Raw genomic sequence first — 24,813 nt, 5'->3', positions numbered from 1 at the left:
TCTCCCTAGGGTTTCTGGAATGAGAGGAATGTGGGGTGGGGCAGGAGGGCTGCCTCTTCCTCTGCAGCTCCCTCTGGGACGGGCTCAGTGTGAGAGGAGAGCCTCCCTTCCCATCAGCTGCCCCAGGATGCTCAGTTTTCCAGTCTCTGTCACTTTCGGTGTCTCCCAGGGAGACCAAAGACTAGTTGGTGGACCCGATGTCTCCATTGCCTGGTTAGCTCTATAGGGGACCCAGGGAGGCAGAACAAGAAGCTGAGGGGAGAGGGGAGTCTGAATGGGTGTGAGCAGGAGGGTGGGATCTTGGCACGGGCAGCGGGTGCAGCCGCCAGACACAGAGCCAGGGAGGCCCATGCCAGCAACCAGTCAGCTGGGCTTCCGGAAGCAACAGGAGCGCCCAGAGCCTGGGAAGGGACTTGCTTCTCTGGAGCTGCCGCCGTCCCAGTGAGCTGTGGTTTTGTTTTTTACAACCCATTTCACAGTTTCCAGAAGCAGGGGACGCTGTCTCAGTGGCATGCTTAACTCAAAACAAACGCGCATTCCCCAAAGCTCTGCTTCCGCCTGTCCCCCTGGCTCAGGATGGTATCACAGTGCCGAGATGGGATTGGCCAGAGAGCTGGGTGCAGAAGCATGATTAGCCAGCACCTGGCCCTCCAGCCACCCAGGACTGGGCTCTGGTGGGCCACACCCTCGGGGGATCTTTGGCACGGTGTCAGGCAGCCAGTCAGACCCACAAGGGTTTGTTCCCCAGGCCTCTTAGCTGACACCTTTTCCAGGCTGTATTCAGGCTGTCCGCACTCCGGGCTGTCCGATGACATCACGTCTGTGGACTGTCTTGGCCACAGTGCGTACGTAGGTGCGCAACTCGCCTGCCATGAGTTGTGTCCAGTCATGTAGGCCACATTCGCCTCCCAGGCAGTGCAGCTTATTGCTACCTACCCCTGTGGACCACATAGTGGCCTCCGTGGTCACAGAGATCTCCAGGTACTCTGGTTTTATTCTGTTGCTGTAATTAAGCAATCTGAGCCAAAACAACCTTACCGTTTGGCTTATTTGTCTTATCCTTCCAGATCATGGTCCAGATTTGAGGAGAATTAGACTAGGAACTCAGGCAACAGCTTGGTGAAGATCCTACAGAAGGAGGCTGTTTACTAGTTCATTCTCTGACTCTCATAGTGGCTCATGGTTAGACACACACACACACACACACACACACACACACGACCATGTGCCCAATGAATGATGCTGCCTGGACTGCTGGACCCTCCTACATCAATCGATAAGCTAAATCTCCATAGACATACCCACAGGCCAACCTGATCTAGTCGTTCCACAACTGAGGGCTTCTCTCACATGGTTGACAGCTAAGGCTGACCAGAGTGTCCCTGGACTGCAGCTTCTGCAGCCCCAAGGGCCAGGTTGAAGGGGCTGTGCTGCTGTTGATGGTCAGCCCTCCAAGGAGCCCTGACAAGCCCAGCGATTCCCACTCTCTCTTGCTCATCACAGAGGGTAGAGCGTCTTCCCAGAAAGGGGTCTGAAAGCTGTGCTGTGCCAGGGGGGCTCTCTGCTCTGCCTAGCCGCTTCCCCAGCCCTCCTGCTGCTAGCTCCAGAGTAGCCACGATCCAGGTGTGGCCCATGTTCCCATGCAGGTCACTAGTTTTGGCACGGGGACAGACTAGCCTCCCACGGATGGGGCCGGGCCTTCTTGTTCATTGCCTGAGGTGTGTCAAGTCGGCCCTCTGGCACGCTGGCTTCCGGAATGTTTTTCTCAGCCAGCCAGCCAGGCATCCAAGCCAGGCCTTCGTGGTGTCCTGGGCAGAGCTGAGGTGTCCCTGGAGCTGAGACCACGACCTGCCTCACGTCCAGAACTGCAGGCCAGTCGAGCAGCTGGTAGGGTCTGGAGCACACAGCGTGGAGGTGCCACCCGCCACCTCACACGTCCCTGTCTTGTACCTCAGATGGGGGAGTGGATGGTCCGTGGCATTGTTCTGCAGACCTGTTCGGGCTGTGATCTGGGACTGACAATGGGGGGTAGAGCGTGTTCTGTTCCTTAAGACCTGGGACCAGCGTGGTTGGCGTGAAGACCTAAGCCTGGTTGAAGAAGCCCCACACTGGCTGTCAGGAGCCCCTCTGGGTCTCCCCATTGTACCAGGCTCTCCCCCATGTCCTCCCTAGGCTGGTAACCACAGCACTCATAGACAAGGAACTTTGCCAAGAGGAAAGGGCCTTCAGCCTAGTTCCCGGCTGGACTTGGCCTGAGGCAGCAGCCCTGGCCTGGGCCCAAGCTGAACTGGGCTCCCAGGCTGCCATTGCACCAGCCCTGTCTGGGGTTGGCTCCTGGTCAGCAGGCAGAGCTTGGAAGGTGACTGCCAGGTCTGCCCAGGGCTCTGCTTGCCTGGCCCAGTGCCACCACCCCCGGTTCTCAAAGGTGTAGGGGACAATAGGGACACAGATCCCTGGTCCTGAGGGGTTTTTTTGTTTTTTTTTTCTTTCGGATCCCCTAGAAGCCAGGTGCCTATCTACCCGCCGACAGTTGCTGCCCGCCACGAGGCCGTCCACCTGGCATGGCCTACGGGATCTCTCTCAGGCTCCCCACCAGGGCCAGCATGGCGAGAGAAACCCACTCTTTCAAAGTCAGAGTCACCGTCACTATCGCGCGTGGCCCATGTTGCGTCTGCCTGGGCCATCCCGAACTGTGGAAGGGAATGAAGTCCCCTGAGCCCGTCAGTGTTCCGGGAAGTTGGCCACCCCATAGAAACACTCACGGCACTGACCTCAGAGCCAGGAATCTCTGCTGCCTTTACTGTTTGGGCAGGAGATGTGGCCTGTGTGGGGAGGATGCTGTCTGTGCTTGCTCGGCCCTTTACTTCTCAGCAGGAAAGGGAGGAAGGGAGTGAAGAGCCCCCAGCTCCAAGAACAGTTAGAAACCCACAGGAGGTGACCTGTCAGAGGGTCCAGAGAGGAAGGGCCATGACCTGCCCCAACCCCCCAATCTCACAGGCCCTGCAGGCAGCAGATCCTGCTCTAATGGGCTTAGTGGAAGTGGCTATAAAGGAGCACCCCTAAAAGACCCCCAAGTCAGAAAACAGGCCAGTGTAGGGTGACGAGGGCCCCGGTCTGAAAGAGCTTTGACACAGGACTGCCAACCTCTCACTGAGACAGCCCCTGCCCTTATGTCGCTAGGGTAGGGGACTGTCCCTCAGTCTCCAGTCAGAAGGACTCTCTGCTGGGACAGTATTGGAGCCGAGAGTCAACTGCAGACCCTCTCAGGGTCAGGGTCGATCTCCTAGGTTGAAGCATGCTGGCCTGACTTGGGTGCCCAGTGCTCAGACACCCCCGCAAGGCTGTGAGCCATTTACCTAGGTATCCAGACCCAGGACTGGTCCCTCTCTCTGCCAGGAGACCCGAGGGAGCTGTTGCCATGGGCCCTGAGAGACACTGAGCTGAGGGTCAGTGCCACCTTGTCCAGTGTGGTAGGAGAGAACTCAAGGTACACCATTCCCAAGATCCCAGAGAAATTGCTTTTGCAGACCCAGCTTTTGGACGCCACCGCTTCCCACGTCCATGGGAGGAAAGGGTGGGCGGTGCTTCCCCAGGAGGGAGTGGGGTGGGAGGAGTAGAAAGGCCTGGGGGACCTGGGGCCAGGCTAGGCGGGGCAGAGAGTTGCAGCTGCAGCAGCCACACTCAGTCCACAAGCATGGCCCCCCACAGTCCCTGGAGCAGGGCAAGGAGGCCAGCACTTCCCTTCCCAGCCTGGAGTCTCCTCCCCTGGCGTGGACACGCCTGTGGTCTGGACTGGGTCCCCTGGCAATCCCAGCCATGTGGTCTTGTCCGGGAAGTCCCTAGCTCTTGGGCACCTTTGACATGTTTTTCGCGGGCCTGGCCAAAGCAGAGGACCCCTTTTAGGTCACAGACCCTTCCTCTGGCCGCGTCCTGGCCACCGTGCACCGTCCCTTCCCGTCAGGAAGCGAAGAAGCCTCTTTCCAACCACTAGGGCTGGAAGCTAGTAGAAAGCAGTCTAGATGCCAGGGTCCCACGGGGGCAGTCCCCTCCTCTAGCCTGACTGCTTCTCTGCTGAGTCACCCTGTGTTTGGGAAGTTCCCAGGGCCAACCCAGGCGAGATGAGGCATCACCAATTCACCAAATTCCCTTGCCTCCTGGGCGGGAAGCTACTTCTGTGACTAACCTTGGGCCGGCCAGGCTCCGCCTAACCGCTCTCCTCTCCACCCTGGTATGACCATGGCCTAGGCTTCCTGCCCAGGGACAGAGATGGCGAGGTACCAGGGCACCATGCTGGGGTAAAGGGCCAGCAGTGCAGCCCAGACCACCCACTGAGAGCCCTGTGTGCAGAGACTTTCAGTGCACGTATGTTGTGTGCGGACAAGAGCTGGTAGCCATGACAACCAGGGAGACTTACTTGGCCTGGCCCTGACTGCTGTACTCTGGCAAAGAGGGTGCAGAGACCATGACAGCCACCAGTGGAGGATGTCGCAGGCTAGTGGGCAGGAGAAGAGGGCACACAGGCCACTGACGGATATGCTGGCCCAGCCCACGAAACCTGGGACTCTCAGTGTGTGAGCCTCAAATGACTGACTATCTTCTGCTCAATGGCAGCTCCATCAGGGCCTGCTCCCCAGCAACCCAGAGGATCTACAGAGCTACTCCGTGTAGTTCTGCGTCTCTTTCCTGCCTGGCATGTCTGTCTTCCTTCCTCATCTGGCACTGCCCCTCATTCCCCCGACCTGGTCTGACTGGTAGCTAAGTGGCCTGGGGTAAAGGAGAAAGGCCCATTTCTTCCACACCACCCAGAAAGGTCAGGGACCTCTACTCCTACAGCAGCAGCCTACAGCCTCTGACTGAGGCCATGCTGGTTCTGGGTGCATCACCTGAGCGCCCCCTTGGTGAGGCATGGGCACAGCTTGCTGACAAGTCCATTGGCATCAGAGAGGCCTTCAGGTGGCATTGCTGTGGCCTGGAGCTGTGCTAATGAGAAGGCCCGTGGGGAACTTGTCCACCGTGGGTCCTAAATGTGCTTTTGGCATTGTACTGAGGACCTAGTAGGTGGTGATGGTGTTTGTAGAGGGTGGGATGATTGTCACGGTGGCGGTGGCAGTAATGTAATTAACTGGTGGTGATGTGGTTGTCACGGTGGCGGTGACTAGGTGATACAGTTGTTGGTGGCAGTGGTGGTGGTAATGCAGCTGTTCCTGGTTGGTGATACGGTTGTTAGTGGTGATAGGGATGGTGATCGCGGTCGTGATCTGTTTCGGTGATGCGGGTGGTGCTGATGCTAAGGACATGGTGGTCACCAAATTACATGGACAGTAATGGTGGTGGGGACGGGGTGGCGGTAGTGGTACGGAGGTGATGCAGGTGGTGGTGGTTGATGGCGGTGTGAATTTTGGTGGTGTTAATGTGGGGTGATATGAGTGGTGGTGGTGGTAATGTGGGGTAGTAGTGTTGGTTACCAATGGTGATGGTGTGGTCGGTGATGGTGGTGTGGTCGGTGGTGATGGTGGTGGTGATACTGTGGTCAGTGGTGGTGGTGGGTGGTGTGGTCAGTGGTGGTGGTGGGTGGTGTGGTTGGTGGTGATGGTGGTGGTGATGCTGTGGTCGGTGGTGGTGGTGGTGGGTGGTGTGGTCAGTGGTGGTGGTGGGTGGTGTGGTTGGTGGTGATGGTGGTGGTGATGCTGTGGTCGGTGGTGGTGGTGGTGGGTGGTGTGGTCAGTGGTGGTGGTGGGCGGTGTGGTCGGTGGTGGTGGTGGGTGGTGTGGTCAGTGGTGGTGTGGATGGTAGGGGTAGCTGTGTGGTCGGTGGTGTGGATGGTGGTAGTAGGGGTGGTGGTGCGGTTGGTGGTAGTGTGGTCAGTGGTGATAGTGTGGTTGATGATGGCGTGGGTGGTGTTGGTGGTGTTGGTGGTGGTGTTGATGGTGTGGATGGTGGTGGTGCAGATGAGGTGCTAATGTGGTTTTGAAGTAGGAGGGTTTATTCCTAAGACACCAGAGGCTCCACACACTGGGTGTGATTTCAGGCACTTGTGGGCAGGGCAGCTTCACCTGCCGTGGGGTTCTGTGGGAGCGAGGTACCTGCGAGGCACCCTGAAGGAGGGCTTTGGGGCATGGGCGCTGCTTATGCGGAGCCATGGGGGTACCGCAGACTCACCCTTGTCCTGTGTCCACAGCCAGCAGCCGTCTGATGGGAAATCCCCCAGCCTCCTCTTTTATGGGCAGCTTCCTCACCAGCAGCCTGGGATCCACAGCTTCTGCACACCCCAGTGGCCCTGCGTCCTCTCCCTCTGAGCCAGCCTACCGAGGATCCCACCCCGCCACCTCCCAGATCTGGTTCTCCCACTCCCACGAAGGTAAGTCAGGTCCCGGGTTGCTGACAATACCCCAGGGCTTGTGGACCAACTGGTGAAGGCCTTGCTGGCAGGTTCTGCCTGGAGTGCTAGGGGCAGGAGGGCTGCCTCCCTACTGAGGAAGTCTCTCAAGGGAGGTGGTAATTGGTTGGAAATCGGGTGGCCCCAGTAGGCACTGGTTCTGGCCAGATGTGTGCTCCAGATGTTGGGCAGGGAGGATTCCGGGGAACTAAGGAAATATGGAGTGCAGCTGGGCCAGCCGGACGGGGCTGTGCCCTCCACCGTGGGCTGCCCCCCACCTCCCCAGACTCAAGCAGGCATGGGTTCCAGATGTGTCAGCCGGGAGGGGGAGGCAGGGAGAGCTGTCAGCAGGCAGAGACCATCGTTGCTCCCACCCCCCATGCCAGTCCTGCCCATGGCAGAGCTCCTCCCAGGCCACCACCCTTGCACTTGGCACGCTTTGGTGCCGCAGAAGTACCAAAGAAGTACTTGAGAAGGTTACTCTCAAGCATCATGGAACAGGATGGCTTCTAGAACCTCTCCTGGCCTCTTCCAGTCTAGGCTGTACCCTGCCCAGGTGTCTGAGGTTTGCTTTCCACTTTGGTTCTGTAACTTGGGAGGTGGCCCTGGGTCCCCCGCATCCCTGGCCTGGTCATTGCTCACGCTCACTTTGATTGTCCGTCCCCCGTGGCGCAGGAAGGGTTAACCCCCCCTCCCTGGCTGGCACGCGGGAGGTAATTGCAGTTGGCAGCGGGCACACAGAGCTCTCGCTCCTGGCACCAGGCACTGCCGTAACTCAATGACGGCTGCGCTCAGGCGTCCTGTTTACAGAGCGCAGTGGACCCACACACGGCGCACAGCCCGCCCGCCCCGCGGTCTAGGCAGAGAGATTAGCGCCCGGCACTGCTGGAAGCCTGAGAAACCTCTCTTTGTGCAACAAGAAGGGGCTGTTTTCCAAACGGGACAGGTGACAAGGGAGGGACAGTTGTCAGAGTAATCTGGGCTTTGGGCTCTGCCCAGAGCACACATGGATGGCCAGGCGATAAGAAGCCGTGATCTCCTGGGTGGACCAGGTCCTGAGGACCAAATAGGCAGAGTGGGGTCTTCAGCTCAGACCTACCCCTGCCCTCCTAGCAGAGTCCTGGGTTGACAGAGCTGGACCCTGGTAAGAGACTCCCTGGCCAGCTGTGGGTGGCCCCGGGCCCTGCAGGAAACACTCGCTCCCTGTTCTCCAACTGGCCTTTGTGTCTGCTGGCATCTCCCAGCTGGCCACAGCATCTGGCTCCCAGGAGGAAGGATGAGGGTGGCCGAGCAGGAGGAGCAAGCAATGGAGGCCACTCAAGACAGGGCTGTAGCCCTGGACTGACCACAGACAGGTGCACCCCTCGATCTGGGCCACCTGCCTTGATTTCTGTCCTTGTGACCACCATTGCCCCATCAGCGCCCAGGAATTTCGGTCCACCTCCTACTCAGTAGAGACACATGTGCCTGCTTCCTCTTCATCCCTCGCCAGGAGATACCACCAGCAAGAAGGGTGGTTTGTGGGTGGCACCACCTGCCCTAGAGCCCAGTCCTGTTCCTTATTGGGCCACTCACCCAAGAGGGTGGGTGGAGGATGCTGAGGGCACCCACAGCCATCTACTTCCCCGAAGATCAATGGTTGTCTGGTAGAGTTGCTTATAACCCTCCCTAGGTACCCTCAAACCTCAGAGCCCCAATGGGACCCAGCCTCTGTAGGTTCCGCTTTCATGTCCTAGCCCCAAGGATGCCCCCTGGTCTGGTGAAAGCCGGTGCTCGGGCAGTGTGCTGTGGAAACAGAGCCTTGGCTTCTGGGCGTCCCTACCATTCGCCCACCCTCTGCCCTACATCCTGCATTCAGGGCAGGAATAGGCGCCTGGCTGTGTCCCAAGGAGAAAGCTTTTGTCTCTGAGACCAGCTCCAAGGACAGTGGGAGTCTGTGCCCACTGCGGGGCACCCACTGTGGCAGGTGTGAATTGAAGTTCCCAGAGTCAGGTAGGGGAGGTCGAGCACGGGCGCACGCAGTACAAGAAGCAGGGTGTTCAGGGCTCCACACAGCACAGCCCAGGGCTCACTGGGGGCTGGAGACAGGTGTGCGGGGAGGCAGCCGTCCTGAAGTGAGCTGTGCATGCTTGCGACCTTCCGAGTTCCCCCTGAGTGGCAGCGAGTCCACATCTGTTTGGGAGTCCTGTGACAACCCGTTCTTCTCAGGCCCGTGCCTCAGGTTACCCCCTCCCCGCCCCCCTCCCCCCACGGGGGATCCCCTGTCTTCTACGTCTCCAGCCTCGCTCCCTGACAGACAGGTCACATGGTGCAGCCTGCTCTGTGCGGTAGAGGCCAGGGCGGGCGGGGCGGGAGCGAGTGGCAGGCTGGCTGGCTGCCCTGGCAGGGTGCCTGGCTGCTAGTCTGACGGGGTGCCAGCTGGCTCCACGTGCTAGGGCCTGTTTCTCGGCCATGTGTGTACAGGAGGGCGGGGGGCAAGGCGGGCAGGGGCCACGCGACACGGCCGAAGAATGGGGGCCATCCACAATGGGGGCTTCCTGGGCAGTAGGCCAGGAGGCCCAGCTTACCCTTGTCCTGCTTCCTTCAACCACCTCCTGGATGTGGAGATCCAGGGACTCTGCCTGGCCTGCTGCCTGGCCTGCTCCCTGCCCCCTCCCTGCCCTGCGCCTTCTCATGTCTAGGGCAGGTAGGCCAGGATAGGGCTGACAAGTAGCTCTTCCCGTGGGAGTTAGCCATAGGTGCCCTCCTACTCTTGACAGGGACTCTCAGACAGCTAGAACACCACCCCCCTCGCCATCTGCAAGGCAGCTGCTAGAGTGGGAGCCCGGGCTTCCTGTGTCCCTGGAACAGCTGGGGGTTCAAGGGATGCACCCTGGTGTTGGAGGAGCCGCCTAGGAACATCTGGCCCGGAGCAGGGCTTTCTTGCTGCGCCCCAGGCCTTCTGGGCCCCTTGGCTCACCCAAGATGATGGGCCTTGCCAGAAGTAGACCATCAGAGCCTTGGGGTAGGGTGGACAATAGAACTAGCCTGGGGCAGAGGTGAGTGGCTAACTGCCAACCTGGCCTGGGTGCATGGGGCTGGGTGTGGTGCGGCACAGCTGGCCCTATTGTCAGTGAGCCTGCACCCACCCCCACCAGCTGCCTGCTTAGGACCACCCACAGGGCAATGAAAGGGGATGCTGTTGCTAGGGGGTTGGCGAGGGGTACAGGAGCTCCAAACTCACTCGGCCCCGTTAGTCGTGGTCTCTTATGCCACCTGGAGGGGGAGCCATGGGCACACGTGCCAGCCCTGGCTGGCTGACTGCCTAGCCAACTTCTGTCAAAGCCACACCCACCCTGGTGGCCACTTCTCCATCCACGCCTGGCTGGATTCCACACACAGGAGCCACCACCAAGCGTATCCTGCTGCCCAGACCACACACACCCACATTTCTCCAGCTGCCTCTGTCTCCCTCAGTACCTTTTGAGGCCTCAAGACTTAGCACAGAGGTGAGCAGGGGCTGGAACATGTCCAACAGGAAGACAGGTCCTATCCGGCCCCCAGGCACATGGGTGGGCCAAAGGCTTCCGTGGCAATCAGACTCCATCCCCTGGAACTGCCCCCTGGTGGCTACCCTAACCCTTTTTCTTCAGACCCTGGGTGCTCTCTCTCCCTTTTTCATCTTCATGAAATGGACTCACCGAGTAGCTCTGGCTGGCCTAGAACTGTCTGTGAAGCCCATTCGTCTGGCCTAGAAAGTGTAGTGACCCCTTTGTGTCCTCCCCATTGCTGCTCTGTCGGCGTGAACCACCGCACCCTCAACCTCCACTTCCTCCCCTTGAAAAAGTTTTAAGACTATTTTGAATTTTTAATGACGTGTGTAAACGTGTTTCTGTGTGTGGGCATGCACACATGTGCGTGTAGCTACTCGTGAGTCCAGAAGAGGGCATTGGGTCTCCTGGAGCTAGGTTGTGGGTCCTTGTGAACCGCCAGAGGTGGGTGCTGGAATCAGAACTTGGTTCCTCCCCAGGAGCCATCCACACGCTTAGCCGCTGCCAACTATAAACCCTCTCTGCACCTGCTGCCTCTATAAATGAAATACCCCTGCACCTCGGCCCTTCCTCTCTGGTCCTCTGCCTCAGTCTCTGTTCCCCAAATCTCACAGTGTCCCTACCCTGTCCACAGGAGCTGCTGAGCTAGTTGGGAAAATCTGGCCACCCTAAGATTTGGGGGACATCATGGACCCTGCCGTGGGGATCAGAGTGTCCCATGGGTTAGGCTACCTCCAGCCGCCTCATTGCAGAGACGGAAGCAGCTACAGGGTCTCAGGGTTTCACCTCAGGGTGTCACAGCCTTGAGAGCCGCGTTAGCCTTAGGTTTGGACACTTGGCTTAGAGACTCCGAGTCTGTTTTCTTCATCTATAAACCATGCTGAGTAACACAGCTGCTTGGACACAGAACGACTCAGGATCAGTACTTCAGAGAGTAGCTCCTACTCCCTGCACCCTTTCTCAGAGACATACTGGGGGCAGCAGGGTGGGCAGTGGCTGTGGTCTTTGGGTCTGACCTGGGCAAAAGCTGTTGCCATCCAGGTGCACCTGCTCACTGGAATCCCAGGCACAGTGGACCCCCTGGGAGTGCTTCAGAAGGTGTGGGGGACAGAACTGTCATTCTACATGCCAGAAAGGTGTTGGGGCCACATCCAGGAAACTCCGGCTTTAGGCTTTTCCCATCATCGGTTGATTTCCAAAACCAGCCCTATAATTCTGCCCGCTGGCCAGTGCCAAGCTCCTCCTTGTGATGTGGAGGACTGTCCTCTGGATCCAGGGCAGACTGCCCATGGGAGCCTGGTTCCTTGGGCTCATAGTTATTCCTCTCAGCCCCGGGAACATGGAGACTGCAGGGCCTTGTTCCCTGCAGTTATGGGTCAACACTCTGCAGGCCGTAGGGAGAAGGCTTTGCTGAAGGCTGCCGTTCTAACCTCCAACCACTTGGGTGGTCAGTCCTGGGAGCTTCACTTTGAATTTCTGGCCTCGATGGAGTCCGACCAGCTAGCGTGAAGAGACCCTGAAGCAGGGGCATTTGGCAGGGAGAACCTGGGTTGTTGCTAGGTTACTCCCTTCAGCCACTAAAGCGGAGATGGCAAGCATCCTGTGGACTGGCTGCCACATCCTGCCTGTTCCCAGGGCAGACATTACTAGTCAATTAAGCGGCATGAGAATCTAGCTGTAGGATTCTTAGCCCAGCACTCTGGTTTGTCTGAATAGACGGCAGTGGAAATTACTGGCTGTAAGTAGACGGGAAAGGACTCCAGGTTCCTGTTGAGTATGACAGCATCCTAAGGAACGGCAGACGCTGCCAGGTCCCATGTTGGTGGAGGCTTGCAGCCAGCTGAGGACCTTCTGAGCCCCCACCGCCTAGCTGCCCTTTTACCTGCCTGTCCTGCCATCTTTTGAATGCCGTTTCTGGATGACCTTACTGGCGCCCATCTTTTCTTTTTCTGCCTGTTGATCAGTTATTCCCCCTCCCCTTCACCATCATCAGGGCCTTTGGTAGCTGTGGTCGTGGCAGGGCTTCCCCTTCCCCAAGTCAACTAGGAGTTCCCAGGAAGCAGGTGGCCTCAGATGTGCCATGTGGTCAGATCTCACGATCACTGGAGCAATCCACCTTCAGATGGGCAGAGTCCTGGGAAAAGGGAGGCCCTGGGGTCTGGACCTAGTGGTCAGAAGAGTGAGTTCTCTCCGCCCCGGAGTCTTCTCCCTGATGCTGCAGGCCACTCCTACCAGGATACCCCCTAGATCTTTCCTTCCCAGGCCTGGTCTCCTTGGTCTTTGGGGATGCCTATCTCCCAGCCTTGGCTTCGGGTCTCAGTAGCCGTGATTCGGAAGTCATTTTCTCTTCTCCTCTCGGGAGTACTGTGCCAGGGAGAATAAAGAGGCCTTTTGATTGCTGCCTACGAGGACCCCCCTTTGCCCCTCTCTTGCCCCCGCTATTCTTTCTCTTCTCAGTTCCCCGTTTGAGGCCTGGGAGACGAAGAACCTCCGTGCCTTGGAATGGCTGGTAGACTTCAGCCCCGCTCCCTGGACGGCAGGCAGCCCTTTTCGCAGCACCCAAAGTGCCGTGGGTGGGAAGGGAGTACTCTTACTCAGTTAGCCAAGTGTCCATTGCCCCCAGAGAGCAGGAAGAGGCCCAGGCCTCCTCAGGGAGTACGGGGGCGGGGGCGGGGGGTAGGGGGGTGTCTGAGCCTGGAAACATTGTCTGGGAAGGAGGAATTTTACAGACTTCTGTTTACCAAAAAAAAAAAAAAAAAAAAAAACCCGAGGCCCGTAAAACATTTAACAGCAGCCAATTACAGGGGACAGCTGCAGTGGTTTACCCCCCCAGGCCCCAGCCCCCCTGCCCAGCTGCTCCCACCCAGGCCTCTTAGCTTTTGTCAAGTCTTCCAGGAGCTGGGTGTAATCTGGCTAACATCTGCTGCAGATGTGTCCACACACACCAGGCCAGCGGGGCAGGTCTTGCAGTTCCAGCTTGCTCTTCAGCAAGAGGGGAGCAGGCCTGGCCGTGGGCACCGTCTCCAAGTCTCCAAGTAACTTCGGTGTGGTCTGAGGGGATGCTCTCATCTGAGAGATGGCGCTACACCTGAGGGCAGGTTTCCACATCACAGAAATCCGAGTCTTCACACATTCCCCCGCCTTGTGACTCAGATGGACGACTGCAGGGTCAGGCGGGCCAGACAGGGCTCTTCCTACGTGGGGCACCCAAGAGCCGCCGAACTGGAGACTCCCACAGTGTCGTTGGTCAGGCTTCTGAGTGGTGACCCCATGGGAGTAGGGTGTACAGTGTGTGGCCTCTGCCCGGGACTTATGTGTGTAATTGTTGACCCCCTCTGAGTCCTTGGTCTGAGCTGGGTGTCAAGGATGCTCCAGAGATGCCTGGCCCCATGACACAGAGACCTCTACTTCAGCATTCAAGCAGATCAGCTTTTGGAGAGCATTCAAGCAGATCAGCTTTTGGAGACGCAGGACAGGACAGACTTGGCCAGGTAGCACTCACATAGTTCCGGCCGGCTCTGCTTCTCACGGGTTTCACCTCATTCTCCCAACCCCTCAGCCATGCGGGTTCAGCCTCAGCAGCCTGGGATTTCTGTGGTGAAGGAGCCGGGGTGGCCAAGTGTAGCCAGGCTGAGGGAAGTTGGGCTGCGACTCTTGCTGTGACCTCGCTGTGATTCTGAGAGTCCTGGTGCCTGGCCACACGGACACCTCCAGAGCAGCACACACCTGGCTGCTTCTGTTGCAGTTTCTTCTGTAGTTTGGAGAAATGCCTGCCTACCCGGCAAAGCATCTCTGAGTTGACCCTCCAAGTCTCCCAGTTCACCCTGGGTGGCCTCTGCCTAATGCTCACAACAGACCCCAGGGCGCCCCAACCCCGTGTACCCACAGCTGGCCTTTAGATTCATCCCGAGTCGACCAGCGGCCTTGGCGCTGAGTTCGTGCAGTCCCTTGTAGGGATAGCTTCAGTCTGATCCAGTCACCCCGTTTAACAGAGAAGGCCAGCTGCCTGAGCCAGCAGCCAGGCTGGGGGAGACGGTAAGTTCCCCTCCCCACATCTTAGCAGCTGTCTTGGTGACAGCAGTGGGTAGGGTCAGTAGCTGCTAGCAGCCAAGACTCTTTTGGTGGGTTTGATGGCGGTCCAGGTCCCCAGGCTCCTGCCAGGCTTGATGGGAGGGATCAGCCAAGAAGCTGTAATCCTCGGGGCTTGGTGGCACTGAGTCTCCAGTTCTGAACCCCTAAGAGGAGCCTGTGCAATGCAGCAGCTCTTTTCCTTTTTAAAAATGTTTTAGATGTGCTGATTTACCTTATTTTACATGTGTGAGTATTTTGCTTGCATGTATATCTGTGCCATATGTTTGACTGGTACCCACTGAGATCAGATATCCGGTTCCCTGGTCATGGAGTTATGGGAGGTTGTGAACCACTCTGTGGATTCTGGGACTTGAACCCAGGTCCTCTGCAAGAAGAACCAGTGTCCTTAACACTGAGACATCTCTCCAGCTCCCAGTGATGTAGCTTTTGAGGTCCTTCCCAAGGCTTGCTGTCAGGGCCCAGACATCTTTCTTGCAAGCTAGGACCTCATGGGTCAGGGAAAAGGAACACTGTTCCAGGTGACAAGGGCTTCTGTAGGCCCAAGGTCAGCAGGCTGGGATTGGCTCTAGGCTGTGGTTAGCTTGACTATGCCAGGTAGGTACAGCCCTTCAGAACTTAGGCTGCCTCTGAGGTACAGACAAGGGGCGTACTTAGTACTTGTACTTAGTACTTGCCAGGTAGGAGTTGGGGCTAAGGCCTTGTACACCATGTAGCATGCCAGGGGCTTTGCAGACGGGAGCATAAGATGCTGGGTTCCCATAGAGAGGCCAGTTGGGGGGAGAAATCCGTGGCTTCCAACAAGTGGGAACTAGCCACATCCTAGCTTCAGCTACCTAAGAGTGTGAGTCACCCAGACCAGCTGTGGCAGAGCGCAGCTCTTCCGAGACCATCTGCTTCCCTGGGTGCCTGCGGAGGGTGCAGGCTGGAGGCCCTGTCTGGTTTGGCTCTTCCTTGTCTGAGAACTCACGGAGAGTCCATATTGCCCCTTTGTTGCCTGGCCTGCAAGCTCCTGCCACACCAAGTACTGCTGGGAGGGAATCAAAGGCAGCCTCCCCTTTCTCCAGCCCCTAGCCCATCAGCAATTCAATTTGTGCTGCACCGGAGGGATGGTATTAGTCGAGTCAGAGTTAATATGCTGTATTGATGGGTTGATTTCCCACCGGCGGGCTGTGAGCAGACTCTGTGGGGTGTTGCTCCTGGGCTGCCTGCCTGCCTCTTGCCTCCTTAGGGTCAGGGTGGCGAGGGCCAGGGAGCTGAGAGTTGTCCCTGCAACCACTGCTTTGCTTCCCTAGCTCCTGCGTACCCCAGATTTTCGGGGAGTCTGGCATCTACCTTCCTACCCGTGAGCCACTTGGATCACCATGGAAACAGCAATGTTCTCTATGGGCAACATCGTTTCTATGGAACCCAAAAAGGCAAGTGCTGTGGGGTGCAGTGCATGCTGAGGGTGAGCTTAAGGGGTACCAGCGAAAGCAGCAGACTGGGTGAGCCCTCCTCCCCGGGCTCAGTGGGGCCCAGAGGAGGATGGCCTGGCACCACTGCCAGGTGAGGCGCTCAGTGGGGGACAAGCTCACATCACTTGCACTTAGGACCGAGGATCAGGGCAGGAGTGTTCTTGGGGGGAGTCCTGACTTTACTCTCAGGCCTGAGCCAGTTCTAGACTGCCAGGAGCCCCTGCTCTAGCCCTGTCCCATGATTCCTCAGGCAGACATTGTTGGAGCAGTGATTTAACGCCCACCTGGCTAGAGGTGCTGTGTGGGGGTGGGGAACACCAGAGCTTTCAGTCCCTGTCCCTAAATGGAGGTGTTTTGGTTTTGAGGGGATGTTTGTATTTTGGGACATTTTTCTACGATGTGGCTAAACCCAGGGCTGGCATTGGGTTAGTGGCCACACTTCCGTTTCAGGTGGCCCCAAGGTGAGAGAAGACGCAAACCCAGACATAGAGTCCTGTAAGGCTAGAGTTAGTGATGCTAGGAGACGAGGCGTATATTCCTGATGAGCTTAGTTTGCTGCCCAGGCTAGGGGGGGACCCCTTGAGTAAGTACAGCTTGGGTAGGTAAGCCCAGCTTAGAATGGGGGCTAGGGTCCTTCCGGGGGTGCTGCATGTAGGTAGTCCCCATGTAACAAGGCGCTGGAGTGCAGAAGGTGGAGAGAGAGAGGCCGGGCGGTTTCCACACATCCCTAGGGAACCCCACTTGGGGTGGAAGACAGTGCCCTCTCTTTGCCAGTAGCCATTAGGAACTGAGATACCAGCAGAGTGCAGGGTGCCTTTGGGCGGCCCTCCTGGACCAGGAAGGTGAACTAATGACCTCAGAGCGTCTGGCATATCTGGATCCTTGGGTGGTTTTGCACATTTGAACACGGAGGAGTCTTAAGAGTCTCTGAAGCTCAGAATAGCCTTGGTCTTGCTGAGACCGTGCTTAGCTGTGAATGGCGGCACAGGCTGCCCTGCCTGGGGTGTGGCCAGGAAGCCTACCCCAAGCCCCACTTGGGGGTCTGATTTCATCCTAGACAGCCCTGTCACATGCTCCCGGGAACCAGGCTTGTGGGCTGGATCCACCAAGCCCTTAGTCACACACACCACCCCCATGCCTGCAGCTGTTTTGACAGCATCTGTCAAGGGTGGGCAGGTGGCTAGGCTAAGCCCTAGAAACCAGACTGGTGAACCTGGGCCCAGGGACTCCCTCTGGGCGGTGGGGCCGACTGGTGTCTTGGCGGCTGCCGGCCAGGCCTCTCCGCTTTCACAATATTGTGGTGGAGCTTCATCCAAGAACATTATTTGGTTTTGGAAATTGAGCTAATTAGGTTTCTCCTGGGCTACCCCTTCCCTTCTCCCCTTCCCCCTTGTTTCTAATTAGAGGAAATTGACAAGGAATTTACATGACTGAAGACAGTTTTACAAGTTGCAAACGCTTTTTCTTTTGTTTCCCCTGCTTCATGCTCTCCCTTAGCTAGGGCCCTGGCCCTGCTGCCCACCCTCCCGACCAGGGAAAGGCAGGGCTGCTCCTTGGGTCTTCCGGAGACTGGATGTGGCTCTAGCTTGGCGGGCCAAGAGTGGGTATCCCAGGGCTTACTGATGACAACCTGGAGCTGACCCAACCTGGGCAGGAAGGGTTTGCCCCAGATCATGGCTGGACTACAGGGGGAGGAGCTACTATCCACAAGCTGGGTGACCCAGAACTGCGGGTGTGTGTGTGTGTGTGTGTGTGTGTGTGTGTGAGAGAGAGAGAGAGAGAGAGAGAGATAGCTTCTCCTCCTCCCTACTTTGGTCCCCCCCCCCCCCCGCCCAATTCTGTTAATCAGAGATCGTTAGATAAGATGTTTCAGTAGGGGAGGGGCTCCTCAGAGTGTCCCAGAGGTAGGTCTCCCACACTGGCCCACCTTCATGGCAGCCACAGCGCTTGGTGTAGGAGAGGGGTAGGAGCTGCAGGCATCCCTGCCCCCTGCACCGCTAGGCAATTGGCTGCCCACAGCACCCGGTCTAGGCTGCACATCGCCAGAGTTTGTAGAGCTGTCTCTCTCCACCTCCACACTGAAAATCTGAGACGCCGAACTGGCTATAGGAAAAGATAGGGTCAGGGCTCTGCCAGGCTAGATTCCTACGGCTGAAACCGAGGAGGGGAGAAGGAGTTGGCCAGTATTTAGAAAGGGAAGCTTGTTTGGAAAGTTGATCAAATCCTGGCGGTGGATGTCGGTGATGCTCAAACCACACTGTTGATGTGCTCGGTGCCCCGAACTGAACAGCGGAATATGGTTGTTTTATGTGGCGTTGTATGTGTCTATGATTTCAAAAATACTTTTTAGAATTTTTTTTTAAAATTTCATGTTACGTGCCTGAGTGTTTTGCCTGCGTGTATGTGCATGCACCGGGTGTGTACCTGGTTCCCACACAGGTCAGAAGAGGGTGTTGGTGCTCCTGAAGCTGGAGAGATGACTGTGAGTCATCTTGTGGGTGCTGGGAGCTGAACCTGGGTCCTCTGCAAGAACAGCAAGTGCTGCTGACCGCTTAACCACGGAGCACTCTTAACTGCTGAGCCATCTCGCCGGCCCCCTCTTTGATTTTAAAACAAACAAACAAAAATACAAACAAGACAAAACAACAGCCTTGCTAGAGTTGGGGACACTAGTCCAGGTTCGTGGCTGGCTGCTCTCCACTTCCTGCTGATCTTGGCTTTCTTTGGCTCACAGATAACTTCTACCTGCGAAACCTGCCCCCGCAGCCCACAATCCTACCTGCCAACCACAATTTCCCCGGGGTGCCCCGAGCCACTCCTGCCCATCCCATTGGATCCTGCAGCCGGGACCGCATTGAGGCTGCCCCGCTGCAGAAGGGTCCTAAGGAGTTTGACCGCTTCCTCATGGGTAAAGAACTGGGCAAAGAGAAAGCCAGCAAGGTAGCAGAGGGCAGAGAACGCCCGGTGGCCGAGGAAGATAGCAGCAAAGACCGACAAAAGCTGGTGCCACCCATGCCCACCGAGGGGCCATGCAAGGAGGGGGGTCCGGCACCCCGAGGGCCCTGTGAGGGCCGCCCTAAACATCTCACCTCCTGCCTGCTCAACACCAAGGTACTCAACGGTGACATGGGCAAGGCCTCGCTGGCCAGTTGTGCAGGGGGCATGCTAGGCCGGTCGGGCACTGGCGTTGCGGCGCCCGGACGCTGTGCCAAGGAGGTGGCGGGCCCTGTGGAGCCTGGGCCAGCCTTCAGCGAGTGCCTGGAGCGGAGGCAGATGCTGCACCACGCCGTGTCCTACACCGTGCCCTCTGGCCTGCCTTCTGGGCCGCCCCCTCCCCTCAGCACGGGCCCTGCAGGCTCTTTCCCCTGTCTGCAACTGCACGCAGGTTCAGATGGGCTCTGCCCCCTGCAGGACAAAGTCTCCCGGGACCTAAAGGCCAGCGGGCCCACCTTTGTGCCTTCTGTGGGACACCTGGCTGATAAGAGCCGCCCTTTCCAAGTAGCAGAGGCCTGTGCCGTGGCCGGCGATGGGAAGGACCGCCACCTGGAGGGGACCATGGCCCCCGACCATGGTGCATCCTACGGAGTCTCCTATGCCCACCTGAAGGCCGAGGGCAAGGGCGAACGGCGACCTGGGGGTTTTGAGGCAGCCCTCCACCCCCGGCTAAAGGGCCTGGAGTATCTCAGTGCAGGTCCCGAGGCCCCTTTCCCTGGACTTCCCAAAGGTGGTCTGGACAAAGGTGGCTACTTCGAGTTGCCCGCCCCTTCACAGGACTGTGCCCGGCCCAATCACCAAGACTCGCTGAGTGGGAAGGCTGCCCAGGCCTGCTGCACTTTAGACAAAATGACCAGCAAAGAGGTCCCTACTGGTGCTCCGGGGACCCAGAAGGTGGCCCGGATCCGGCATCAGCAACACTTGGTGGCTCCTGAGGTAGAATCAGGAGGCAGTGGAGCTGAGGCCAAACGCAAGTCCATGGAGCTGGCATCTCTGGGTTATGGCGGGCCCCATATGCCTCCGTGGGGGGTTCAGGCAGGCCACAGCACCTCCATGGCCGTCAGCGAGGAACGAAAGGGCACTGCCTACCTTGACCCCTTTGGCAGTGGCCTGCAGCAGGCAACCCTCCTGTCCCAGGAGCTCCCCACTCCACCAGATGAGGTCTCGGCCATGAAGAATCTGCTCAAGTACAGCAATCAAGCCTTGGTTGTGGGCCAGAAGGCTCCCTTTGTGGGTCTGGGTGGCCTCAAAGCCAGCTGTGTCCAGCAGGAAGCCAAGTTCCCAGCCACTAAGGGCCCAGGCCCAGTGGAGAGACCCGACTGTGCCCGCAGCCGGGAACACGAGGCTCCACACGGAGATGGGGAAGTGCGACAGCCACCCGTGGGCATTGCGGTGGCCTTGGCCCGGCAGAAGGACACAGTCAGCAGACCTGACACAGCCTACAGTTCCAACAGTGGGCGGCAGGGCAGGGCCGCCCCCACCTTCAAAGGTAGGATGTTCTTGGTCAGGGAAGCAAGGCGGATAGCATCCACAGTGTTCCTTTCCTGCCTGTGAACCCCGTGGACCCCCTACATCTGCCCCTAGAAGATCTTCAAAGCTCCCAGGGCCAGGGGACCCCGCCTCAGTGCATGAGCCCCTGGCTGTAGGCACGCTTCAGACTCTCTGGATATCCCAGCCTGATCTTTCTGCCGTCTTCTCTCTGTCAAGCTGCTGCAGGATCCCGTGCTAACCACGCGCTGGACCTGGAGAGTGAGGAGGAAAGGACCAGGATGTGTGACGACCGCCTGGGGCTGCCTGGCCGTGAACTGCTCTTACAGTAAGAGCCGAGTGGAGGCCCTTGGTGGGTTTGCCCTCTCAGAGTCCTCGTGGGAGGAAGGGAAGTGTCACAACCACGACACCAGGCACTCGCCTGTCATGTGCCGGGCATGCACAGCATTCCAGCATTCCCGGAGGGCTCTGCTCACTTACCCTCTGCCAGCCGCAACACTGCTGGGAACCGAGGCCCAGAGTCTGGGGTCTCCTAGGAGCTCTCCACCTCCATTTCCCCTTGGCAGGTTGACAGTCTGTTGAGGGGTTGGGATTGGATGGGGCAAGGGGGGGGGCGCCAAGCTGACTCTAATGATCTTACAGAGACAACAAAGACCTCGTGGAATTTGCCCGGATCCACCCGTCAAGCAGCTGCCCTGGAGACCTGCCCCCCCACCTCATGATGCAAGGCGGCCAGCTGGGCGGGGACCCGGCACCCCACCCCCACCCCACCCACCCCCACTGGCTGCCCCGTACCCGAAGTCCCTCCTTGTGGATGGGGGGACATTCTTATGGTCAGTGTTCTGAGAGCACTGGGAGGCTGCCTTGGGGTTCGAGGTCATCCCTCCTGGCCATTGGGGAATGGGAAGCCTGAGCGTTAGTTCCATGTGGACTCTCGGGCCTGAACACTGCTATACTATTGTTCCTCAGGCCTCGGACACCCTGCCCTGCACCAGAACCTACCCCCTGGCTTCCCAGCTTCGGTGCCCGGATCCATGCCCTCAGTGTTCCCTCTTCCCCAAGATGCTCCCACTCAGCTGGTCATCTTGCCCTCGGAACCCACAGCCCACACTACCCCTCACACACTTGGTAAGGACTCTTCTCCAGTCCGACTGTCGGCATGGGGGCTGTGGGCAGTGGATCTGAGAGAACTAGGAGGTACCTGATTTATCACCTCAGGGACAGGGGAGGGATGGACTGAGAAGGGCTGAAGGGAGATGAGCTGGCGGATAAAGGGGAAACTTGCCCAGGTGGGCCCTTCACCTCTGGCTGGAGCTTACTGATAGTCCTCTCTCTGGTCCTCTGCCGCAGCGGAAGTCATGGATCAGGCCTCACTGTGGCCCCCCATGTATGGGGCCCGGGGACCTGCCTCACACATGCAACACCCTGGCCAGCTCCCCGTGTACTCTCGGTCCCAGCTGCTTCGGCAGCAAGAGCTGTATGCGCTGCAGCAGCAGCAACAGCAGCAGCAGCAACAGCAGCAGCAGCAGCAGCAACAACAGCAGCAACAGCAGCAGCAGCAGCAGCAGCAGCAGCAGAGGGCCACCCAGGCTCTGGAGCTACAGCGAGCTGCCCAGTTCCAGGTACAGTGCTCCCAACAGCCACCCAGCCTGAGACCCAAGACAGTTCTACCCCTCCAGGTCCCATGCAGATGGCCCCAGGACAGACACTCTTGCATGCTTGCATGTTTCCCACCAAGCAGTGGGCCACGGGGCTACTGAGGGTGTGGCCGTCTGAGCCTCTTACCCCCACACTCAACAGCGCAAGCCTGAGGATCGCCACATGGAGCTGGAGGAACCTGCCCAGGAGAAGGCCCCAAAGTCCACCCACAAGCCAGTTGCCTTAACCCCCATGGCCAAGGGCACCCCCTCATCTGCCACTACAGGCCCGGTCAAGCTCTCGCCCTGCTGCCACTCACCCACTCTGAAGACTCCTGCTGGTTGCGCCACCTCACCGCCACCTCGGCCCAGCGCCCCCTGCACTTTATCTGTCTGCCCTACTGGCAGCCCAGGGCCTGGCTCCAAGGTGCCTGGCACCAAGGACAAGAGTGGGGAGGGCCAGCGGGCTGGAGCCAACCTCACCACACTGGAACCAGGTGAGGGCAGGAGCCGCTGTGGCCTGACAAGTCCTACCCCTGCTGGGTGGGTGGGGCTGCCCCACCTGCCCCTCTCTACCCAGGTATTCCTATACTGAGACCATGAAGTCCTTCATCTCCTTTCTCTTCCCTCTTGACGGTCCTCCTGTGAGCTGTGGCTTAGTCTCATGGCCCAGATCTAGGTCCCCTTACTCTGGGTAGATGGGGGCAAAATAAGGACGAGATCCACTCCTTCGCTGGCCAGTGCCGGGAGCCTGTGAGTGGTGACCTGTCTGGCTTGCCACAGGTAGTGGCATCAGACTTGGGACCTGTCCCCAGCCAGTGTACCCAGGTTTTTTTTTTAAAGCTGAGCAAAGGGACAGTGTCACCATCTGGGGCCAGAGATACAACCTGCCCTGCCGGAGGCATGGAGAAGTGACTTTACTGAGGTGTTGTGCCTGCCACCCCCCAGCTTTCTAGTAGCCTGTGATTTTCTCTGGATCAGGCTGAGCACTGAGAACTCCATCTGATGAACATAAAGCCTGTCCCGATTCTACAGTAGGGAGACCAAACCACCAGGGATTTTGCGTTTGAGTATTTTGTTTTGTATTAAATTAATAGGGCATAATGCCTCTCACATACCGCCAGCTTGTTCTAGTTCAGAGAAAACCCCAGTTCAAATACCATGGCTTAAAAATCCTCTTTTCCAGCTGGGCGGTGATGGCGCACGCCTCTAATCCCAGTACTTGGGAGGCAGAGGCAGGTGGATCTCTGAATTTGAGGCCAGCCTGTACTATAGAGCAAGTTCCAGGACAGCCAGGGCTACACAGAGAGACCCTGTCTCAAAAAACCAAAAACAAAACAAAGCCCTCTTTTCCGGACAGCCAAACCAGAGATGCTCCTGAGGGTTCCTGTGGGTCCCTGTGGGTCCCTGTGGGTCCCTGTGGGTCCCTGTGGGTCCCTGGTTAGTGTTAGTGCTGAAGCCTCATCTCTTGTTCCTCTCTCAGAATAGCACGGTCCCGTTCGTTGGTCTCCTGTCCTTCAGACCAGGAAGCCTTCCTGCCCCTCCTGGAATGGGGCCGTGCTGTTCCTGCCGTTCCCACGGGCCCCTCACGTGAGTCTTCTCTTACAGACCTGCCTCCGGGACTGAACCCCACAGCTGCTGTGGACTTCTCCCTCCCTGCAGACATGCACTCCTCCGACCTCCCAGACCCCAAAACTATGCAAACCACTACCCCAGGAACTCGGCCTGAGCCCACAAGGACGTTCCTGCCTGGGGAGCCACCCCCCTGCAGCCCCAGGAGCCTGGAGGAGCCTGGGCTGCTCTCAAGGGCCAGGGAGGCCACCCAGGACCTTGTCATCACACCCCACCCTGTCGAGCAGGGACTCCCACCAGGAAAGGCAGAGGACCCCAGTCCTCTTGAGGGGTTGCAAGCACTGAGATTTGGAGACCTCCTTGAGGGAGGGGGCACTGAGGCTACTGGCCAGACTAATTCTTCTCAGGGAGGGTTGCAAAATGAGGGGACTGTGGATCGGGGGGTGCCACGGCCCCCTTTGGGGGCTCCCCCTCAAGCACTGGAACAGATGACTGGGAGCCCAGTTGCCCTGGACAAGGAAGAAGGTTCACAGATGGTCCCTGATGCGACCCAGCTGCAGGAGGAGGAAACCCAGCTGGAGGAGAATGGGGGAGACTCAGAGGTGGACTTGGGGACTCCCCGCCACAGCCACCCACCCAAAGCACTACCAGGCTTGGATGCCTTGGTGGCTGCCACTGTGGACTTAGGGGACCTGCCTGACATCAGCCTGCCAGATCCTCAGACCCCAGCAGCCTCGGTGCCCCTTAGCACGGCCCCTCTGCCCCATACCTCAGGGATTCATGGGATTGCCCTGCTCAGTGAGCTAGCTGACCTGGAGATCCAGCGACAGAAGAGTGAGCTGGCCATACAAGGTGAGCCCCAGCTACAGCATCCTTCCCTGACACCCTGGGAGCTTTGGCCTGGTGCAGTCGTCCCTGAAGAAAGGAAGACCCCAGGGAGAGGGGATCTTCCTGCCCCCATGGGTCCCCTTTCATGGAAGTCAGATGTAGCTGTCCTGGCCGCCACAGGATCCATTCTAGCCTGGAGGAGCCAACTGGCTCTGGGCAGGACCCCTGGGACCAGGACCACCCCTTTGGCAGGCTCAAGCAGAAGATGTTGCGACCTAAGGCAGAGGTTTAGATGGGGGCCTGGGAGCAGGAGCGGAACCAGGATGCTCGGGCTGCTGCTTTGTCAGGTGGCTAGGATTGCTGGATTTCTAAACCTCAGCACTTCCCAGGACTGAGGCTGCAGGGTTTCCTGCTTTAGGCTGGGACGAGGGGCTCCTAAGCTTATCCAACCAATCACTTAGAGGTCCTCAAATAAGTCCAATAGGATGAGGAGACCCGGAGCCTGCACGGCCTTTCCCCAGCAGAGAGACATCACACAGTCCCCAGCCGCCCCTGTACTTGAAACCCCCTCCTCAGGGCCAGAGAAACAGCACCTTGCCTTGGGGCTGCAAGGGAACCCGCACTAAGGGGCACCCTAGCCAGCCATCGTGCAACATGGTGTTTACAGCAGAATGTATAGTCTTCAGGTTCAGCCTTGGCTCCCTGATACATAAATCCCCTCCCAAGGCCCCGGCTCTCACTGTGGGAAAGGGGTGCTGCGGGGTAGCCTAAACTTGGACCTACCCTAGCAAGAGTGGGGATGGGCAGTGGCAGGAAGTTTAGGCCCTGGAGGAACTCCTGCT

General features: G+C 58.3%; 1 protein-coding gene across 4 annotated transcripts in view; it reads left to right on the top strand.

The window, feature by feature from the left end:
- Positions 1 to 24,813, top strand: part of Bahcc1 (BAH domain and coiled-coil containing 1) — a 61,949-nt gene that overhangs the window by 21,030 nt on the left and 16,106 nt on the right. For all 4 annotated transcript variants that reach the window (XM_087909650.1, XM_087909652.1, XM_087909653.1 and 1 more), the window contains 9 exons: positions 6,179 to 6,358; positions 15,291 to 15,413; positions 18,187 to 19,935; positions 20,154 to 20,262; positions 20,577 to 20,767; positions 20,904 to 21,062; positions 21,285 to 21,556; positions 21,735 to 22,068; positions 23,180 to 23,995. In XM_087909650.1, coding sequence (XP_087765776.1) covers positions 6,179 to 6,358; positions 15,291 to 15,413; positions 18,187 to 19,935; positions 20,154 to 20,262; positions 20,577 to 20,767; positions 20,904 to 21,062; positions 21,285 to 21,556; positions 21,735 to 22,068; positions 23,180 to 23,995 — 3,933 coding nt within the window. The remainder of the gene's footprint in view (positions 1 to 6,178; positions 6,359 to 15,290; positions 15,414 to 18,186; positions 19,936 to 20,153; positions 20,263 to 20,576; positions 20,768 to 20,903; positions 21,063 to 21,284; positions 21,557 to 21,734; positions 22,069 to 23,179; positions 23,996 to 24,813) is intronic.

The sequence above is a fragment of the Myodes glareolus genome, chromosome 9 (genome assembly GCF_982192425.1).
Source record: "Myodes glareolus chromosome 9, mMyoGla1.1, whole genome shotgun sequence".
NCBI lineage: Eukaryota > Metazoa > Chordata > Mammalia > Rodentia > Cricetidae > Myodes > Myodes glareolus.
Note: the sequence above shows the minus strand (reverse complement) of the source record. Positions and strands in the feature narration are given on the sequence as shown.